This window comes from Protopterus annectens, chromosome 6.part0 (genome assembly GCF_019279795.1).
Source record: "Protopterus annectens isolate FY-2018-M chromosome 6.part0, PAN1.0, whole genome shotgun sequence".
NCBI lineage: Eukaryota > Metazoa > Chordata > Ceratodontiformes > Protopteridae > Protopterus > Protopterus annectens.
In genome coordinates this window covers 1672974476-1672988434 of record NC_056737.1, presented here as the reverse complement: position 1 = coordinate 1672988434, position 13959 = coordinate 1672974476, and the positions used below count along the sequence as shown (strand labels likewise).

The window sequence follows — 13959 nt, the reverse complement described above, 5'->3', positions numbered from 1 at the left end:
CCCAAGATTCCCTATCACTGCATTAGCATAGCTAACAACCTCTAAATGTCATCCTTCCTTCACTTCCCCACCTCTTTTAAGCTCAACCCAAACTCAATACTACAAAAACTAGATCCTAAACAGGTCAACAAATGGAAAAGGTTACTCCCATACGCTAACCTGTCCAAAACAATACATATCTGTAGTGGCATACACCATAACCCTGGTCCTCTTCAAGCTTTTCCCTATCCCACCAACATCTCAACCAACCCAGCAATCCAAGTAACACCATCAGGACTTCACCTCCTCAATACAGACCTTAGAAATACCTTCAACAATGTGGCAGAATTTCACGCATGGATAGTACAACACTCCTAAGATAGCCTTACTGCCACTGAAACGTGACTAAGAAAAAGAGCATAAAAGATGAGGAGTTAGTTCCACCTGGCTATAATATACTCAGATTGGACAGAAGAAAATAGATAAGGCTGTGATATTCTACAAGAAGACTTTAGACTTACCTGCACACCCAGTCACCCACCAATAAAAGATGTTGAAATTCTCTCTTCCCTTTTAAAAATTAACAAACTCAAAACCTTATGCATAACTGGTATGTACTACATGCACTGATACTGCCACAGAACTCTCTTCATGGGTCTCTTGTAGCATCACTCAAGAAAAAGACCAACACTGACAAGCAACAAATAATGACTCCAACAACACTATAAACTAATTTTGCCTGTCTCATTTACAACCCATTACGACAAAAATAAGAAGAGTTATTCCACTACTGACCGATTTTTACAACTGTTTCATACAACATAATTTCCTCAGGTTCCCTCCCAAACACTCTAAGTGACCACCTTCCTACTGTGCCATATGACAACATACCTGCATCAATAAAGTCCATCATTACAATTGTGTTTGCAACATCTCCTCCTTTAATCCAAACACTTAACTCTCACCTAAATTCATTCAACTGGAATATACTGAAAACTGTTCCAGTAGATTATGCTGTTCAGTCACTCAACTCAGCATTTTTAAATATCCTAAACAAACATGGTCCAACTAGAACCAAAACAGTCAAAGCTAACCTGGCACTCTTGGCTTGCAGGGAAACCGAATAGCTTGTAAATCAGACAGACGGAGCATAGAAACCTGCCTGAACAACCAAAATCAATCTAACCTCCAAAATGTCAAACAAAATGTCAAGCAACTGAGGAACCAGACCACACTCAAGATCAGGCAGGACAAGAAATCATACGACATCGACTTAGCTACAGAGCTAAATTACTCAAGTTTATCATTGAAAATAACCTGCTATCCTCTACACAACATGGCTTTCTTCCTTATCACAGCACCACTACTGCTCTCCTCAGCTTCAATACTACCATAAATCAAAATAGAAATGAAGGTTACATAGTATCAGCAGTATTTCTTAACTTGTCAAAGGCCTTCAATACAGAGCCCTGTGTAATTCTACTCATTAAACTGCACTCTTTATACTTAGCTGGTGAACTAGGAAAGAGAAGCATTGTCCATCTTTCTGACATAGGGCAAGCAGTTAAACGGCAATAAGGGCTTCCATCCTTTCTCAGCAGCTCTGCACATTTCTCACAAGGCTCAATTCTTGGACCTATACTATTTAACATATTTATAAATGACCTCCACAAAGGAAGTAAACACGCAACCATCCACTGCGCAGATGACAAATTTTCTCTATTAAAAGCTTCTCTAGATTTCAGCAATTGATACAGGATTCCTTTTTCTCCAGACAGTCCTTGCTAAACAAGTCACATTTGCTCTTAAACCTCCAAGAATTCAAATCAGTTCTAGTCACCCCTAAACATCTCTCATAAAAAAGCCTCAGATGACTATAACCTCTACTAATGGCACTAAAATAGAACTAGTAACCCATATTAAGCTCCTTGTGCTCATCACTAGAAAAATCATGAAGTCTGGCTACCACTTAAAAGAAGCAGCAGAAAAAACTTCAAAAACTAGGCAAACTTTAACCCTGACTGACGACTAGAAAAATCACAGCCGTCTCTTTTCTCCTTCTTACACTTCTCTGTGCTGGCCCCATACTCACCAACCTTCAATCCACCCAATTTAAACTACTGGAACTTGCTATAATAAAATGGCCAGATTCAATACCAATATAAAAGGCAAATCTCATCACCACTTGTCAGTTATACAAATCAACTGGTTAGAGATACCTCACCTATTCACCTTTTCACAACTTGCTACTGTACACAATCTAATTTACAAACCTGAAAATTGCCCCATCCTGAAAAATATAATGCAACAATATAATACAAATAGAAATTTACACTCTACTGACAAACTGTTATTGCTTCCATCCAAGTCCAGTAACACAGCAGCTGTTTCTCTTTACTATTCCTCTGGAAGAAACGGATGGAATTCCATCTCTTTTTGCATCTAAACATATACCTGACAGATAAATGGCTGTGCTTTGTCACACACCAGAATAATCTCAATTCAAGTAGTACCTCTCGTATAATTTCTACACATTCACTTCTATCCATCCATCTTCTTTTCCTATCCAAAGTCCACCTCCCTAGTCCTTCCGTTATCATGCCCCTCTTACCCATCTTCCACTCCACCCGCTACTTCTCCCCCCTCCTCCTGAAAACACTTGCTGTACAGTCTCTTCAGTACTGTCACATTTGCTTATTTTTTCTTGTATACTACCTACAACTGTATATCCTGTCAGCTGATACTGCTGTATCATAATACTTAATCTTCCATAATTCTACCTCTGTATTTTATATTTACATCTTTGCATTTTGAATTTTTGTGATTTCTTACGTTTTCTATATTGTATTCTTGGAGCTTTACTAACTGGGCCCCTGTTGAAAAGGGGCTATGTCACATCAGACTATCACATCAACAAACAAAAATTATAGTTGGTTTCTTTTCTGTTACTGTGCATTTTTTTTTAAATGTCATATTTAATAAAGATTTATAAAAATACATAATTGCAGAGGGATAATAAGGTACTCAATGAATGCAGACAAAATTATTACAGGGGATTCCAGCCATTTCATAACCGACTCTCCTAAGACAAGATGTGAACAATGAGGGGCGGGGCACATAAATAAAACATGTAAACCTGTATGCACAAAATGCAAAAGTCATGTTGAATTCTTGGGTGACAGTTCTGGTGCAATATTACTAAACATCGTCTACAATTCAGAAGAGTTAACTTAGTCAGATAAAAACAGCTACATTGACATACATTATTATACTATATGTTCTCATTATTTAAGCTGCAACACATTACTGCACATTTCTACACAAATTACCACGGTATTGAGTATGAAATCGCACATGGGTCCTCTACAGAAGTAGAAAGAAGGCATAATGCATCTGATGTAGAAGGAAATAAAGAAAAAGAAGGTGAAATCACAAAAACTGAAAAGAAGAGTGGGTTTGATACTGAACAGTATGGAAGTATAGTTGAAAGATTGAAGAAAAAAAAGAAGCTACTGAACAGAAAGTAAAATAAAAATGTGAGAACTGTCACACAATCTAAACAGCAGTAAAACAGATGCCTGTAGAAGAAAGATATTTTTGTACAAAACATCAGAGAGGGATATGTTTAACACTATTTTGGGTGAAAAGGTTTTATAGACTTTTGTTAATAAAAATGAGCATTTTGATAAATGTAAAAGAGCTGTTCTTCATGTTGAACTCAAATGTTTTTACTTTTTAACTTTTTTCTTCATGTCAGTGTTTTAGTTTAATAAACGGTTCACTTTTATTTGCCGTGGTGTGCCTCAAGGAGTTTTCTTTTTGGATATTAATAAATAGTTTATTTAAAGTGTAACTACAGTACAAACAGCATGGTGTGTAATGTTAGATGTAAAATGTGATACAAATACAGCTAGGGTGGGTTTTTTGAGAAACTTTGACGGAAGAGACTATGAAGCATTTTTATGATGTGACAGAACAGAAGGATTTGAGAATATAATGGAAATCTATTTAAGAGAACTTGGATAAAATACTTCACAGATATCTGGGTTTGTTGCAAGAAGAAGAAGGTATGACTGATAAAGTTTCATAAGCTGTGTGTGGTCTATGTGGAAAGGAAGGCATGAAGATGGATTACTCACTGAAAGTTGTACAATAAGACAAGTTAAGCAGAATTAAATTATAGCTGTGGTAATAATGTTGTACAGCGCGACACTGAAGTTCTTTTTTCATTAAGTACCATGACATTTTACATCCATCTGAGCTACTACCAGCACAGAAAAATAGGATTTCTGTCAATATAATATCCACAAGTCTGCATCTCGGAAATGCAGCACTGGGACACAGAAGATGAACTTGCACATATGGAATAAAGAAAGGACAGTGCTCAACTGCAGAACGTGGATAAGAACAATTTAAATGAAACAGCACTTGGTTTACAATGTATGCAGTTGGCAGCTAAGCCAAAAGGGCAGTACCAAAGTTGCCACAGGAAGGAAATGTGAACATCACAGTTGTGACCCACATGACGTGTTCATTTAATGATACATGCACTTGCTGGAGCTGGTGTGGCAAGACTGGAGAGGGACCACCTGATCAACCTTTCCTGGAGTATGTAATGTGTGTGACACACAAACACACATTGGGAAGCCACTCTGTTATAGCCTGAAGGAGACAAGCACATGGACAGATTGTCTGACTGGGAGAGTGGATGGGCCAGGTGGCATATCTGGCCTTGGCCAGACATCAGGTTTGTCCCTATAGGACACAGCTCATTGTCTGCTTATCCATTTGGAGATGTAACATTTGTCCTCTACAGCCTAAGCACAGCACTCACCTCTGTGGCAGCATCCATGCTTGCTTGTCATATCCCACAGGAAAGCTTCACTATCACTGGTAAAAGGAGAGGTAAAACAACTAGGTAGACCTTACACGATCCCCAGGAACAAGATAGCACATTATAATGAGTGGGTAGCTTAGACGGAAGTCTTTCTGCAATGCGTGTCAGCACATTGCCAACAAAAAATAACTCAATCTGGGAAAAAAAAAACAGGAATACTATAGAGCACAAAGGCAAAAGCTGAACAGGCCAAATGTTCACCCAAAATTTCATGATACCAGAGCAACCCTTTATGCCTTTGTACCTCACAAAGTAATGCTGAAGCACTGTCTGAAATGCAGTGAATGGACTACACTTAACAAAAACCAGGATAAAACAGCAGATGTCTGTATCATTACACTCAATATACCAGGATAATGTAAAACAGCAGATGTCTGTTATCTTTCCTGCTTTACAGAATATAGCAATGAGGTAATCCTGATGGGAATGTACATAGAAACCTCCTGTGCTACTGCAGGATGGACAATGTGTCTACTACAACCAGCATCATGTCCTGCTGCACCAGTAGAAGGGGGGGCACGTTCTATCAAATGGCACTGTACCACTTCCTGAAGACTTAACCCAGCAAAACTTCTGAATCTGCAAATCCAGAAGACTGAAAAAGCAGTTCAGAAGGTACAGCAACTTGTTCATTTCTCTAAGAAAGCAGGATGTGGTGACAGTGATGGCCCACTTATGGTCCCATTACCTGATGGGCATCAACTCCCTGCATAGGGAATACAAACTTGTGCCCACTCCCCTTGCTTTTTTGACTGCCACATGGCAGACTGGTCATCTGACTAAATCAGAAAAGGACATGAAAGCAGCTTTGCCTCCAAAGCATCAGGATCAAGAAGACAGCTTTCCACTCCAAATGGCTGATGTGTGGTTTCCAGTCTAGGGAAGGGGAAACATGGGGATCACACTCCTTTTTTTAGCAATTAACATCTTAGTAACACAGGTGGGTTCCTCATCATACATGTAACATGTCTGTAGTCAGGCACTGTCTCAGGTTCAGCTGTAGAAAAGAAAGGCTCACTCATAGCTCATGAGGATCATCTACAAATCAAAGGCCAGCACAAAGATCTGACACCAGAAGGCTCATGGGTTTCCAGTGCTTCTGTCACTGACGTATCACATTTCATTACAACACCTGTATCCTTATGTATGCAAATGGCTTCATACAGGTTACTACAGCAATTAAAGTCTAAACAAGCCATCAAAATCTCGGCATGGAGTCTGCTTTGCATCATTTCCCACCTGGCTAATACTATACCATCTTCAACCTTCTCAAAGAACAGGAATGACCTACAGTTGACGACATCTGACTGCACATCTATAAATGTCATCTTCTGACTAGGGTTCAAAGAGGTCTTTATTCAATTTATGACAACTCTCAAGAATTGCAGCTAGAGAAGCATTCACTGTAAAGACATTTCCAGAAAGTCCTTGAACTGGGCAACAAGTAGCCAGCTGGCCAAGTTGGGGAAAGTATGGAGACCCTTCTCCTGCAGTCCCTCAGCCACATTGGCTAATCATTGGTGAAGACTATGAGCACTGAAGAAAGCCCATATGACATCAGACTGTAACAAAAATTATTCACACACAGACTATGAAACTGTGGAATTGCCAGTGTAGGCCACACACAATGATGTGCCAAAGTGTGAAACTGCTTCACACCCAGATTGTGAACAAGAATAATCTCCTGTGTGAACCCCAAATGGACCCACAATGCCCAGTGACACCATCTAGCCTGCCCTAACAGAAAGGCCATAAAGCCCCTGCAGGGTCACCACTGAGAGCCAGACCTTTTGGATATGCTGATCAAAGTCATTCAGATGCAAGAAACAATGGACATCACCAGTCCATTTCAGGACCAGGAACAGAAAGAATTAAAATCCACTTACCTGTTCTAAAATTTGGACAACCACTCTATCACTTTTTAACCTATCTAGAAGCTATGCTGACAGAAGTTGGTCCACAAGTGACGTTTTGTGTGGTACAGCATGTGTGAGCTCCAAGAAATGACCAAATATAACTACACCTAGTAGTTCTTTGCGTTTTTCACCAGGTCAAAGAAAATGTGGAGAACCAACTCCCAGAGGCAGTTCAAGAAGAAATTAGGACAACTGTAACAAAACTATTTGGACTGTTGTGTCTTTCGGATTTTCCCGGTTAGGGGTAATGCTACCGCAGCACCACCACCACTAACAAAACTATTTGAATTACTTTAATTAATTTAGCTGGCATGCTGTAGCAACACTTGTGATGCTTTAGTGCCTTCTTCAAGTAGGAAGGAGGCTTTTCTGTCCTTTTATATTACTTAAGCTTGAAAGGGGAAGAAGAAGACAAAATTACGGAATGGGAGCATAGAGGCCCTCCACAAGGGTGTAGGATTATTTCCTTCTAAGGATGTCACTGACTACATCTTGGCTGGCCTGAACTTGAAGATTCCTTATCCCTTGAGGGAGACATGCAAAAGGTTGCATCCAAAATTTTCTTTAAGAAAAGACCACCTCAGCACCCCCCCCTCCCCACACACACACACGCACAAGCACACACAAACTTGCAGTCCTGGCAAAATGTACTGTACAAGAAAAGCTACACCAGTTTACAAGGAAGCTCACCCTGGAAGCCATTGTTAATGCCTTCAAACATCCTCAAAGTGCAGGCAGGTGCTCAATTTTTTCTTCCAGTGCCTGCCTACAAGACAAGAGTAGAACTTACGATGGTGAGATGACTAGCTGAGGTCCTAAAGCCACAACATGGTACAGAGTACACTTTACTGCCACTCCTGGACAAAGCCTTGCATTCTATCAGATGACCTGATGGCAAGGTACTTTGGTGTCTAAATCTGTGCTGGAATGAAGTAATCACAATGAAGTTAACAGGGATGTTTATTAAAGGGCTCTATCCACTTAGGTAGAGATTTAAAAAGGGCATCCAGCTTCATGGCTGCTGAAGACCAGAGTAAGGCTAACCTCAGCATGCCTGTATATTATTATTTAAGGCAGGTTTTATGGGAGTGTAAAAGATGAACTAGTGCTCCTCAAGCTTATTTCTCAACTATATCTCCAGGCATTCCTTAGTGGGTAGAATAGGAGCCTGAGGTCAGTTAAAAGTTGTTCCTCATACGTTTGGCTCCACAAATGTTTTGTAGAGACTACAAATCCTCTTAGGGAGCACAACAACAAAAGTGAAAACTGGTCTATGTCTCCCACAGCCTCTTTTTCTCTTCTCAAATTCTGTACCTACAACCTTGAGCCTGGTTTAAAAACAGACACACCTTCAGAAAAGTAAGGCCACAACCTACTCTTTGATGTGTGTGCATGAAAAACTCTCTATGGCAAGAAGGTGTTTCGCCCTCTGCAATAACAAGTGGCAGGGATTAAACATGAACACTTTAGGTAATATTTTGTATTATACTCCACCACCAAAATCAGAATGGTAATGTTGATGTGGGACTTGCTTGTAATACCATAGCTACGTTGTGTATGTTTACAAGGCAAATAAATGCAGAAAACTTCACCTAAGATACCAGGCTCATGATCAAAAAGGTGTGAGATGAAAAACAAACAAAAACAAATAGTTGGGATGGGGATGGGAACATTATGTTTCCAGTTCAAGTTATCACACCATACATCAAAATGGGCATGCATATTTTCCTGATGATAGGAACCTCCTGAGGGTTTAATGACCTGTTACTGGTGGAAAAATACATCTAAGGATTCATAATAAAAGATCCTCGATGTTAGATGCTTTGGTGTCTTACTGCTCTAATGTCTGTATGGAACAACAGTAAGTTTTTATTTCCATACCAACTGCAAAAGTGATTTTTACTTGGGTAGTATGACTTTGTCAAGAGGCATCAAAGCGAGACAAGATCAAAAAGGCACTCTGTTACATAATATGTCACCCAGAAATGGATCCCACTAGATAAATCTGCTGGACACAGCATGTGATCTAGTGGAAAGGTACAACTTTCAAAGTACTGGCTATATTTAAATTTGCCTGGGTTTTAACCAAGTCATGCAGAACCTTACCAGAATTTCAGGACACAGGGTAAAGCTGATAGAGCAGAAAGATAAAATTTTGAATGCAACCCAGGTGACCCAAATTCCACTAGACACTTGGGTGCCTTCTGGAGTTTGTGATGGAGAAGACAAGAATGCTGACTCTCTGCCCGATCAGCTCTACCAGGGGAATGGTAGAGGATAACATGCTAGGACACAGCACAATATGGCGACACAGGAAATAGCTAGCCTAGAAATGGGAGGCCCTGGGCAAGCATCATCATCTAGACTGGGAATGATTAGGCTCTTAGACAATGTCATATAGTAAGCATCGCTCTACAGAGGAGTGCCCGCACATGACGGGGTGGGGCCAGAAAACATGTCTGTTACTCCCTACTATGTGGCTGTGATGCCACATTGGCTATCTCATTCCCACAACTATCACTTAATTAGTGGAGGTTCAATTGGCAACACTGTCTGCCAGTTTAAAATTGGACCAGATGTTTCCTCATGGGAAAGTTCAGACTCAAGGGAGGATGCCGCACACAACAGACAATCAATACCTGTCAGGCATAACTATTATGTGTGTATTGCTTTGTGTGGATTGAGGTATGTCACATGCATGCAGGGATGAGGGGTCACAGACAGGTTGGAGAGAGAAGTTGCGGATCTTCACCAGGGTTTCTTTCCATTTTCTCCCTTCATCCTATCATATTCCTGCTGTGCACCAATAAAGCCCTCAATATATGGCAATACAGATTAAACGCTAAATTCATCAATTTTACATCACTTCATAAAAAAAGAAAACGATTTTTCAAAGTACAAGTCCCTGCAGTGTTCATACTTCTTCCTTAATATATTTCACACTGATGATAATGGAAGAGTATGTGAAATACATCTGTATCACATTGCATGATCTTCTACAGATCCTTACTCGGGAGGTCACAAGTTTACAATTTTCCCAAATCAGAAAGCAATACATGTCACAGCAATGTACCAAAGCTTGGCAGCTCACCCACTAGTCACTGAGAAGGACTTACCTGATAATCATGAAATTATAAAGGTTTGACACCGCAGTTTAAAAAAAAAAGTTACACTACTTGAAATGCTACACCTAAAGAAATCCCATTCCCCCCACACCACATGCTCCAGAGATCACAACATCATTACCACAATCAACAGAACATACTGGAGGGACAGGTTCATCTCCCAAAGACTGCCCATACTCTGGAATAAGCTTCCCATTCATGTCAAGCAGAGCACCTCGCTGGCCCTCTTCAAGAGAAATCTCAACAAGTGGATGGGTAACAGAAAGTTCACCCCAGGGATCACTCCAGTTGCCCTACTGGACAGAGGCACTGTGAACTAACATCGGGTGGCACGGTGCTAGGGCAAATATTTGGGGTTAGGCTTGTATAGGCTCCAGGGCCACTAGCCTAGTACACACCTACGAACCTATGAACCACAGTTATTAAAAAAAGTTATGTAAAATATACATCTGCTAAACTTAAAGGGAACTCTCTTGTCTGCTACAGCTGGTGGAGGGCCACTCATTCATATGCAGGAAATCCTTCCATGATCCCCCATAAAGCAGGGACCAACAGTAGATCAAATTATGCAGTAAAAATGTATGGGTTATAAATGATGACAAGGCCACTCCATGATGGGTTCCTTGGTTGGGTTGAATCCCATGCACTATCAACAAGGTAGAAAAAGCCACAGTACTGCCGCAGGACAAGGATCAAATGGTTCAGCCATGGAAAAGACTTCACAAAAGAGGTGCCAAATCATAATGAAATAGGATAAAGGCAGGAAATGAGGACCAAGTGGCCACAACACAGATGCCTATAACAGACCATCCTGAAGAAGGCACAGGTGGGCTGATGCTCCTGTGAAGGACTGGGCCTTAATCACAGTATATGCCAAGAGGTGGCTAGTTGAAATAATGCAATGAATAATCCATTTCAAACATGGATGTATGGAAACCACAAGCCCTTACCTTATCATAGACAATGAAATAAACAACTGCATTATCTCCTAAATTTCTACATTCTCCTCAGGGAGCATCTGAGTTGATGGTGCAAATCCAGAGTGTGAATGTCCACCCAATCTGTCCAGGCTACTGCTACTGTAAAATTAGAAAGTTAAAGGAAAGATTCCAAAAAAACTCTGAACCAACACAGATTGTTCTCTGTAAAAGGGCACACAGTTCCTCCACACAAAGGACAGAAGCACTGAAGTGCAATGTTCAGAGGTTATGGTCACTGGAAACACAATTTTCCAAGAAATAAAAATGGAATGTTGCTTGGCTGGCACACTCAGTCAGTAGATGGACAAGTCTAACTTCCATGAAATTTATGTTGCATGGGGGATACCTTCCTCACTGAGGGACTCAGTTTCCCTTTAAACAGCTGACTGAACAGCTGCTGATAAGTCACATTTCTGCCCTTCACAAAGTCATGACATGTAGAAACAGCAGATATATGCATCATGACTGTGGAATAACTGAGGCTTAGATCATACAGTTACCTAATGCAGGACAAGATCACTAGTGGATTAACCAAATGGGGAAGTAGAGGCCACTGCCATTCCCACATTAATAAACTGTGCCACCTGGAAACAAGTGGAAGATGTTCTAGTAGCTGCAATCACCTCAGAGACCCCAATGTCAACCCTGCTGGGACAAAGAAATCGAGATCAGAAGACAGTATGTACTGAGTTGGAGCCAAATGCCTAACACCCTTTTCTTGGGAGCCTTAATGCCTGAAACCAAACCCTTGCTAGCTAGCAGTACATGACAAGAATGAGTTCTGGTCTTTCTTCCATGAACTCTGCAATAAGATGTGGAATCACCAGGAATGTCTAAAATACATACAGAAACTTCTCAATCTAGGGGACAAACAATGCATGTACTGCTTCATCCCCCCACTTAATCTGCAACAATGAGCAGAACAAGGTAATGACCTCATTATCCTAAGGGCCAAACAAGTCAATCTTTGGAATCAACACTTTCAGATGACCTCCACCAGACAGTGCCTCTATATATGCAGCTCCAGAACAGGAATGGAAGATGGTTTCAAAGCATACACCAGTGCAACCACGTCCTCACAGATGTGCCATTGGCATAACTGTGCCTGCTCTTGAGAACTCAATACCAGCTGAGTAACAATGCGCTGCACAGGGACATGGACTTTTTCTCTTGATGCAAATGGTACTTTGATTTTATGAGAAGAGCTCCAAGAGCAGCTATTCAACCACAGTTCTGAGCTCTGAGTGTCTGATACTAACGCGGCCCTTCCACGGTTGCCCACAACATGTATAAAATATGAGATCTCAGCTGGGCTCCATAGCCATCCATTCATTCATCCATCGTCAAAATATGTGTTGAACTTTGCTGCAGAAAGAGAAGACCCACAAAGAGACTGTGGGAACTGTCCACCTCCCACTTCATGGCTTGGGGATGTGTTCAACACCAGCAAGACTCATGGTTGTTAAGAAGTTATTCACAATTCACAGACCACTTTATCTCACAAGGTGTACAAATACTAGTAAGAACAAGGTCAACACCAAGCTGGTAATAAGCCCCGCATGAACCCTGCACCATATCAGCAGCAATGAGGACAAGGGTCTTGACTTCCAGAGCCATCTCCAGGGACAGGAATAACTAGCACTGGAGAGTATCCAGCTCTGTTCTGATGAAGTATTTCTTCTCTGGAGGATTCTTAGGGACTGCATTCATGGAAGCACCCAAAGAAAACAGGCTCAAAGGGAGTACCAGCATGAGGCTCCAGAAGATAATCATTTAGGTAGAGGGAATTCCTGGATAAAACTTAGGTAAATGCTCTGCATTCTGAGGAAGGTCCAAGTGGCAGCATTTCAAACTGGAAGGGTTATCCACTCACAGGAAATAAATCATCTCTACTGTGGATCCAAAACCTGATGTACCAAAAGTTATCCATCATGTGTAGCAACCTCACCCAGGGCCCTAACAAAAGACAGCATGATCCCCTATGGGCTAAACATCCAGAACCAGATGTACTGCAAGTGGTGCTTGAATCTGCTAGGTACAGAATATAATGAAACTTCTCTAACCTCATTTGGGAAGAGTTGAAAATAAAATATCTGCCTACCGTCTCATACAGCTACATCTTCTATGACCCATTTCAATAGTGCAGTCTTGGCCTGCCCAGGAACTCTGCTAACAGTCTTATCTGCCAGCTAAGCCTTTTTCTGGGGAAAGGCCTGAAAGATGAAGTATGTGTGTGAAGATAACCATGTCTGGAACCTGGTGGACTACTGTGATGGTTTTCCAAGTCAGGGTGAAGCCAGGAAACGACTTCCGACCCAACGAGTAGTCCTGGGATGCAGTCAAAACTGCTGCAGTGGGCCTGCTGAAGGAGACAGCAACCTGGGCTCTCTGCAGTACACTGTCTTCAATGACTCTTTCAAGTTTAATGGAATGTTCTACACTTGTTTCCAAGTATGTCTAGGTATCAAACCACCCAATTTGCAAGCACACAGAAATTCAAATAAAAATAAATTTTTGCTCCATTTTGCCCCCACTGTCTACCAGTCGTGAGCAACCTCTAAGTCAGTCGGCCTATTTGTTCACTCATCATCAGGGGGAAGGCTGGCTGGGTGGCATCACTTAAGAAGCCATTGGGGTGGTTTGGCATTTTATGTGTTCTATTATACCCTATCCTCATGCACCCAAATAACAGCCCAGAGGTGGGGCATCCAAAGGCCATCTTTTTCACAAAGGGCTAATGTCAGCAAGACAGCCCTGCTCACCCATAGGAGGAAATTTTGGGAAGTTCTCCCCAGCCTCCACTAGTAAATCAACTAAAGCATTTGTGCCCCGGAGTGTGCATCTGCCCAGCAAAAAAGGCATCTCTATCATCCCTGCCTGTGCCATTAACAGTCTAAACTGCTACTCAAACTTGCTTTACTTGAGCTGCAATCAGGGCTTTAATACTCAATGCCACCATCGCTAGTGGCAAAGAAAACATAACATTTACCACCCTACAGCTTTTTCATCAAAGGATTATATCTGAATATTTAAGTATTTGCTTCACCCCAAGTTTATCTGTG

The 13959-nt window shown here is 41.2% G+C and overlaps 1 protein-coding gene across 1 annotated transcript in view; it reads right to left on the bottom strand.

Moving 5' to 3' along the window:
- THADA (THADA armadillo repeat containing) overlaps positions 1–13959 on the bottom strand; it is a 3943996-nt gene that overhangs the window by 2752148 nt on the left and 1177889 nt on the right. The window contains exon 23 of the mRNA XM_044073699.1: positions 5272–5455. Within this exon, the coding sequence (XP_043929634.1) occupies positions 5272–5455 (184 nt within the window). The remainder of the gene's footprint in view (positions 1–5271; positions 5456–13959) is intronic.